The sequence below is a fragment of the Herpailurus yagouaroundi genome, unplaced genomic scaffold (genome assembly GCF_014898765.1).
Source record: "Herpailurus yagouaroundi ecotype Mexico unplaced genomic scaffold, PumYag 216, whole genome shotgun sequence".
Classification (NCBI taxonomy): domain Eukaryota; kingdom Metazoa; phylum Chordata; class Mammalia; order Carnivora; family Felidae; genus Herpailurus; species Herpailurus yagouaroundi.
In genome coordinates, this window is record NW_024412447.1 from 3,978,520 (window position 1) to 3,986,928 (window position 8,409).

Below are 8,409 nucleotides of genomic sequence, written 5' to 3' on the forward strand. Positions count from 1 at the left end.
GCGGGGACCCCAAGCTCTTCCTCCCACCGCACCCGATGGTCTACCAAGTGGACTCCCATGGAATGGGAGGCGCCAGGGCAGGGGGGCCAGGCCCCAGGTGGGGGCAGCCTGCTTTGGTTCTGAGTAGGAGCCCATCAAAACAGGGACCACCATAGCGTTATTACCCGGGGAAGCCCCAGACATCAGAACATCCCCTAGGAGCCCTGGTCTAACTCCCACCCCGTTGTTCTGGGCAGACGCCTGTCCCCCAAGAAGGCCCTTGGCATCTGGGTCAGGCTCTCCAGGCAAAGCTACCACAGCCACTGCCCCCCACCACAAGGCCACCACTTACCAAAGTGAGGCAGGTGATCGCTGGGAATGACCACGAGCTGGCCTGACTGGGGGTCCCTGACGAACTGGTAGGCCGACGGCAGGGAGCCCCCCAGGCCAGGCGGGAAGGCAGGTGCCATGCCCTGGTGCAGAGGTGGGGGGCCCAAACCTAGGAGAGACCCAGGCCCGAGTCAATGCTAGGGGCTGGGGGCCCAGGACGACCCCAATTCTGTCCATTCCCGAGACGCCCCCTTCCTGGGGTCTCCGTGCAGGAAGCTGAGGGGTGACAGGCCGCAAGCCAACCACCCCTGGGTACCACCTCCAAACGAGCTCAACAGAGGGACCCCCACGAGGCCAGCGTCCTAGCAACCGTCCTCTTCAGACACGTGAGGCAGCCAAAGCGTCTGCAGAGGGGAAAGGCCCGGGCCCCAGCAACAGGAAGACAGGAGCCAGCTCGGGGCGTGGGTCCCACACGAGACTCCCCTCCACCCACAGTCCTGCCCCAGCCCCCTGTTCCAGTAAGAACTACGTCAGGCCCGCTCCGTCCTCAACCGCCAGACAAGGGGGAAGTCGCCCGCCCCACACCTACCGTAGGGGTGTCCGGCGAGCCACATGGACGCGCTGCCCGAGCGGGGCAACCAGGGGGGAGTGGCCAGGTGGGCTGCGGGGTCGGCGGACCAGCGCCCCGAGCCTGCCAGCGACGGGCCCCCGGTCACCATGAGGTTGGGGTTCAGGCCATTAGCAGCACAGCTGGTGGGGTGCAAGCGAGCCAGGTCGGCCAGCTCCTTACTTTCTCTGGAAGGAGAACAGAGGCATTGGCAACCGCCCAGCTGGCCAGGGGGACGTGGGAGAGATGGGGTGGCGCCCCAAGTACCCAGGGGACACCCAGCGTAAAGAGGGGCGGGCTCAGCCTCAGAACAGAAGGGCCCCCGGGGCTTTCCCCCAGGAGGGGGACCCACACTGACTGTAGAGAGCGGCTGTGGGGCCATCTGGCCTAGGATCAGGGGCCAGGGCAGCTCAGGCTCTCAGGACAGGGGGCCCCACCCACTTAAGGTCGCCCTCCCTGGCCCCTCGCCCCTCCCCCCCAAGCCCTCACCTAAGCAGCTTCTCCTGGTCTCGGTCCAGCCGCGCCCCCAGCAGCCGCTCCTCCCGGTGCCTGGCCCTTTCGTCCCCACAGTCGTCATCAGCTCGACCGTGTCCTGAGGGGAGCAGGCAGGCAGTGAGCCCCCAGCAAACACCCCCTGCCGGCGCACCTGCACCCACCCCCGAGTGCCGGTGTGGACCTCGCCCGGGCAAGTGCGGGTGCCGCTTCACCACTGCTGTGCCTCGAAGGCGGGTTCTGGGGGCGGGGCGGGTCAAGACGGAGGGGAAACCACAACCCAAGAAAGCAGCACAGCCAGACCCAGGTCCCAGGGAAGCACCTGCCACGCTCAAGCCCCACTGCGGTCCCGTCGTGGTTCTGACTGTTGCAGACACGTGGCTAAGCCTTCTCAAATCAGGACAGTAAAGTAAAACTCGAGAACGCAATCCACGTCAGGGGGAAGGGGGGAGGACGGAAAAACGCGGGAGCTGCCCCTTCGGCTATACCTTCCATGAGCTGCCCGACCCCCCGAGAGCCCTCAGAGCAGAGAAGGCGGGTCCCCAAGTCCGGCCTGGCACACAGCCGTCTGGTCCGTCCCTCCTCCCCCTGCCACCTTCCACCAGCTCCAGCTCCCGCCCCGGGCCCTCTCTCGGGGTGTGTTCCGCACACGCCAGAACCCAGTGTACATGTGGCAGCCCCGGGCAGGCTAGGGCACGGTCGCTGGCCGCAGTGGCCTCACAGAAAGCAGCGGAGACGCTGCTCAAGAGAGAAATGCACTGGGACTGGCGCCCAGTCCGCTGCATCTCGAGAGGCCCGGCGGACCTGGGAGGGGCGCGCAGGGAGGAGGCCTCGCCTCGCCGAGGCGCCAGCACAGGTGCTCCGCGCCGGACCAGGGGTCTGGCAGCGGCCCCCGCACTCAGGGAAATGCTGCCATCAGCCATCTCCCCTTCGTGTCTCCCCTCTGCCCACCCAAAACTGGGAGCGAGCAAAGAACAGAGCCCCCAGGAGAGGCTCGGCAGGGTGCGCCGTGTTTCCCCCCCGCCAAGCCTTCAGGAAGGCGGGAGCCTGACGGCCCCAGGACAAAGGACAGGAGCCCGGAGAGAGGCACACGCCCGTGGACCAAGCACACGAGGAGACAGACAGCAGCGCTGGGGAGGGGCGCACCCCAGAGGCAGGAGGGGACACTGGGCCGGGAGACCACCTGGGAGGACAGCCTGGAAGTCCCGGAGGCGGACCAGGAGGACAGGAAGTGCAGTGAGCATCTAAGCTGAGACAGGCCGACAACGGGGGCATCCAGAGGCCAGGCAGGAGTGAGGGCGGGCGAGGGAGCACGTGTCTTCACAACCTGGCCCCTGTGGGACACCGAGGTGCCTCCCTGCTACGTCGACTATCCACGCGGGCTGCAGTCGGCAAAGTCGCTGAGCCCACTTCACTTACACCGGCTCAGAGTTGCTGTGGTCTCACCCGGCCCGGCCCCGGGGCAAGCAGGGGAGGGGCCCTCCGTGGGAGAGCAGTGCCACAGCCAGCCTGGGGGGAGTGTCAGTGCGGCTCCTGTAACCGCAGGGATCCTGAGACCACCCACCTGCTAGATGACGGAGTAGAGGGTCCCTTTAGGGAATCCCCCGGGGTGGTCAGGTCCGGAAGGGCAGCCCAGGCTTCAGACAAGGCCGAGGTGTGGACGACCCCCCAGAGTCCCAGGGCCGGGCTGGGAAATTAGAGCATGCGCCCCAGCTCCCTTCTCCAGGCGGAGAGATGGCCTCCCAAGCCCATGGAAACCCCAAGGGCCCTCCTGCCCAGCGGCCCACCCTGCATTCGGGGACAGGACTTAGCAGTGACTCCTGGAGTCCCCAAAAGGGACAAGGGCCTAGAGGGTCACCTAGCCCCGAGCCCCCTTGTCCGATGTCTGTTGCCCCGTCACCATGCAGGGTGCCAGTGGCTTCCCATCCCCTGTACACGCCTGTCCCTCCTGCAGAACCCCAGCCCCACAGAACCATGCCCCGGTCACCACAGCTCTCTGTATTCACCACACTCAGGGCGCCACACGCTGTTCCCGACACCCGGAGTGCCCTTCCCCTAGACTATTCAGCCTTTCCTGTCAGAGTTTAGCTGAAATGCCACCTCCCCCACGAAGCCCTCCCTGACCACCTCTCCATCAAGCTCTCGCTTCTCTCCCTCCCCGCACTGATCACGACGGATTGCTGTTCTGCTCGCTGGCTGTTCGCCCTCTGTCTTCTCCATCGGATTCTGTACTGCTCTGGTTTAAGGAGTCCCACTCCTGCCTGTGTGCCTCCTTCCCTACCCAATACCTGGCCAAAGGGAAGCGACTCGATAAACACGCGGAGAACGAATTAACGGATAAATGAACCGACAGAGTCACAAGAAGATATCCAGGAAGAGTGAGAGAAGCGAAGGCAAGGGCAAAGGCCCTCAGACAGAAGTCTGCCAAAGAACATCAGGGAGGCCATGGGGGCTAGACGGAATAAAAAGAAGGGCGCAGGAGGGGAGACCACAGAAGGGGTGAGTATAGACCGTAGGGCCTTGTAGGCTGTGGAAGGGAATGTGGTTCAGGTTTTGTTCAAAGTGAGAAGGGAAACCAGAGGGCCCATCACCTCTCCGTGCTGAGTGGTGGTGGGAGGCCAGCTCCTGCACGAGGCAGACGTGCGGGGCAGGCGCGGGGCCCCCTCCAATGTCCCAGAGGCACAAGACCCCATCCCGGCCCTCCAGACAGGAGTTGTGGAAACAACCCACATCTCAAGGCCACTTCTAGGTGCAGGAGGCCCCCGGATCTTCTCCGGGCATTCACTCATTCAGGAGTCATCAACCCAGGAGGTAAGCCCCAGCCGTCTTCCCGCTCTAGGTTAGGAAACTGAGGCACAAGAAGACAGAGCCACCTGCCCAGGTCACAGCACCGACTGACAAGGAGGCCTCCTGGCTGGGATCGGAGTCTGAGCGGGTCTTCCAGATCAGTGTGCCTCCTGCGCTTCCCACGGAGAGCGGGCACGGGATGGGTGCCAGGGAAACAGCAGCCTTGCTCCCGGGGCCCACAGCCATGCAGCGACAGCCTCTCCGAGCGGGGCTGAGGCTGGGACCGAGGCCTGGTGCCCTGGCCTCCGTGAACGTGTCGGCAGATGTGGCTGCCACCGGCTCCGGGGTCTGGGGCCATGGCCGGGGCTTACACTCAGGCGACCCCAGCTCTGCCTGGAGCGATGCGGGCACGTCCTCACAACCCCTCCCCCCAGATCTACCCCTAACGTGACTCCATCACAGAGCTGATGCCAACAGGCGAGACGAAGAGGGAAGAGACACAGGCCTGGGCCGAGGCTTCAAGCTCAGTCTGCCTCTTCGAGCCCGAGCCCTGGGACCCTGGCCAAGCCACTTTGCCTCCTCGCCCACTCTCCCCAGGGATGAAGCTGGGAGGGTACCAGAGCCTGGGCTGGTTCTACCTAACGACCGAGTTCTCCCACGGCTGTGCCGCGCTTCGGGGCAGAGGCCACGGATCGCTGGGACTCACAGGCGTAGGTCACGCCCCTCCTTGGTCCATCTCAGGGCCCCTGAGGGCCCACGGGGATGTTACTCCAGGAGGATCTAGGACTCACAGGCACTGTCAGAAGCTCCCAGACCCCAACATACTAAATGCAAACCAAGAAAAGGCAGGCCTGTTCATGAAGCACCTACTATGTGTCAGGCAGCCACGTGGTCCACGTGGACACTGGGGCCCAGAAGGCTCAGGCCTCTTGTTCAAGGTCACGGAGCTGACGGACAGACGGGACATGAACCCACCGACAGGCAGAAGGCTCACTCTGAAACTCTGAGACGACAGGGAAGATAGGACGAGACCGGGAGACCCGGGCTGACGGCCACCCACTCAGCCGGGGGCGCCCCCCACTCCTGCCCTCCCACAAGGGCGCCCAGCCCTGGGGAAAAGCCACCACGTCCTATGGGAATGGTTTTAAGGAGAAGAACCCGCTGCCTACTTTCCGACGGGCGGCGGCACCAGACCAAGCCTGCTCCAGACCAATCCCCGAACATCTCACCCCAAACCCGCCAGGCCCTCCCTCCTCCCCACGTTCTGTCGCAGCGTCACACACACGTGCTCTCACACACATGCACGTGCATTCCCTCACAGACCTTCTCTCACACACGTATGTTTTCTCTCACGCGTTCTCTCTCTCTCGCTCTCCTAGGACCCCATGGACACAGGGCCCTCGGGCATGAGCAGGTACTCTGCGCTCCGACACGAGCTCAGGGAAACTGGGAGCCCCCGAGAGGGGTGCCGTGCCATGTCACGTGAGCATCCTCTGGGGCAAGGACCCAAAGAGCTCTGACCTCGCCGGGGCGGGGGGGGGGGGGTCCCCTGGGGGCAAACCTCTGTCCCAGCAAGAGGACCCGTCCAGCACCGAACCAGCCACCCCCTGGCCGAGGGTTCCTGCCCAATCCCAGTATAAGGCAGGGCCTGGGGCCAGCTCCCCGGGTCGGAGGACAGGCCTTCCTGGCTCAGGGAGGAGGGGACGAGGGAGGCTCCACAAAGAACCACGGGCTCATTCAACGAACATCCAGGAAGCCAGGAAGCGTCACTCACTCTGAGTCACCTAAGCCGGATAAAGACCCTCGGGGCCGCTAGCCTGCATGCCAACGGGTGGGGCGAGGACCGGCAGGAGTCCCAGGGTGGCCCGTGCCTTGCGGGCTTCATCCAGCGCATCCAGGAGAGCAGGGCTGAGCCGTCTAGAGGCATCTGGGACAGGAGAGTGGCCACGGATGGAGGATAAAGCCCAGGAGTCAGCACGGGTGGGCCAGACAAAGGAAGTGATGGGGACCCAGGAGTCAGACACCCAAGACACCCAGGTGGCCTATGGGGTAAAGTCTGAGAGGTGCAGGGAAGGGGGCCACGTGGGTGCCACAGACAGGGGCCCACAATGTGACCAAAGCCTAAGCTCACAGCTGGGACGTACGGGAAGCTGGCTGGACACTGGGGACAGAGACGCAGGGAAAAAAATCCAGGCCGACCACTGAGAAGTCACGAGAGCAAGGCCAGTGGGAGAAGAGATTCCCGGGCCGTTACCCCAGTCCAACAACCCCACACCACAACACACTTTACACCGTCCAGGCAGAGGGTACGGCCTAGTACCCAACTGTCGAAGGGTCCTTGGCTCAACGATGGGCAGGCCAAGGCCAGAGTTCTGATAAAAATGCCGCAAATAGGGGCGCCTGGGTGGCGCAGTCGGTTAAGCGGCCGACTTCAGCCAGGTCACGATCTCGCGGTCCGTGAGTTCGAGCCCCACGTCAGGCTCTGGGCTGATGGCTCAGAGCCTGGAGCCTGTTTCCGATTCTGTGTCTCCCTCTCTCTCTGACCCTCCCCCGTTCATGCTCTGTCTCTCTCTGTCCCAAAAATAAACGTTGAAAAAAAAAAATGTTTTTTAAAAAAATGCCGCAAATACCAACCCTCCCCAGTCCCATGAAGGATTCCAATGGCACGATATGCAAGGGACACAAAAAACACCATCAACCAAGTTCTAGGAAAATATTCAACTTCACCAATAATTGAAAGAAACGGACCGTTCTTCCCTACCGAAATCAGCAAGCATTTTTTAGGCCCTAAGGCACCGGATGTCCCACGAGACCACTAGGACCCAGTTTCTGTCCATCGCACTCGGTCATTCATTCATTCATCAAACACCTACTCTGGCACCAGGTCCCACACTAAGCACTGGGATGATGAACGAGGCAAGGCAGTCACCCCCCTCAAGGACTTAGGATTGAAGGCCTCCAGCTGGCCTGTTCCTAGGAACCTATCTTAGGAAATGACTCAAATTATCAGGAAAATGCGATGCACAAAAATATTCAATGCAACATCCTAAACATGAACACATCAGAGAAGGGAAAACGAGAATGCCCGTGAGAGGAACGGTCAGCTGAGCTATGCTGTGTGCTCTAGACACAATAACAAAAGCCATTAAAAGATTATACACAGAGGCACACCTGAGTGGCTCGGTAGGTTAAGCATCCGACCTGGGCTCAGGTCGTGATCTCACAGTTCGTGGGTTCGAGCCCCGAGTTGGGCTCTGTGCTGACAGCTCAGAACCCAGAGCCTGCTTCAGCTTCTGGGTCTCCCTCTCTCTGCCCCTCCCCCACTCTAGCTCCGTCTCTCTCAAAAATTAATAGCGTTAAAAAAATTTTAATCATACAAAGATCTCACAATCACAATACCAGGAAGGCAGGGAGGAGGTGACAGGTGGGACCCAAGACCCACCTTTAACGTTGCTCAGTGACAGGGAGCGCTCCTGGTCGGCTAGCCCAGGCCCCAGCCGGCCACTGCCGCCACTGTCCTTCTGCCGGGCCACGGCCACCGCAATGCCCACGGGTGGGTGTCGCACTTCTGCCTCCCCCTGGGCACCAGTGCCCTCGCGCCCGAAGGCCTTGGCGCTCTCGGGCCTCTCCGGGTCCCGCTTCAGCTGCCGGCCTCCGCCCGCTGCAGGGCCCGCGGGGTGTGGCAAGCGGGCCTGGGCGCGCGGGGCGCCCGTGGAGGTGGGGGCAGGCTCGGGTTTCATGGTGCCCAGGCCTCCGAAGGGGCTCTTCTTGCCGCAGCCTCCGGGGCGCACGGCCACGGCCTCGCGCGCGAAGCTGCCGCTGTACTTGATGAGGCTCTGCATGGCCGAGGCCTCCCCGGGCCCGTGGGCCGCAGCATGCACGTCGGTGCCCGGCCTGGCGCAGGCAGCCGCCGCGCGGGGCAGCGTGCCCCCGGGGTCCAGGTAGGCCTTCTTGGAGGCGGCCACCGCCTCCTCCTCAGCGCGGCTGGCGTGATGATGCTGCGCGGCCAGCACGGCCATCTGCGTGGTGGCGAAGTTGCCAAGCTCGAAAGGCTTCCACTTGGGCTCAGGGCCGGCGGGCGGGGGCGGCCGCGCCGGCTCCAGGCCGAAGAGCTTGGCGGCCTGCTGGGGGGCGGCGGCCGGCCCGCGGGACGCGCGCTCGCAGGCCCGCGGCTCGGCCTCGGGCTTGAGCAGCTCCTTGGCGGGGAGGTAAGC

At 63.4% G+C, this 8,409-nt stretch overlaps 1 protein-coding gene across 1 annotated transcript in view; it reads right to left on the reverse strand.

The window, feature by feature from the left end:
* TNRC18 (trinucleotide repeat containing 18) overlaps positions 1–8,409 on the reverse strand; it is an 85,756-nt gene that overhangs the window by 53,418 nt on the left and 23,929 nt on the right. The window contains exons 5-8 of the mRNA XM_040455636.1: positions 7,638–8,407; positions 1,406–1,508; positions 899–1,104; positions 332–478 (exon numbers count right to left, since the gene is read on the reverse strand). Coding sequence (XP_040311570.1) covers positions 332–478; positions 899–1,104; positions 1,406–1,508; positions 7,638–8,407 — 1,226 coding nt within the window. The remainder of the gene's footprint in view (positions 1–331; positions 479–898; positions 1,105–1,405; positions 1,509–7,637; positions 8,408–8,409) is intronic.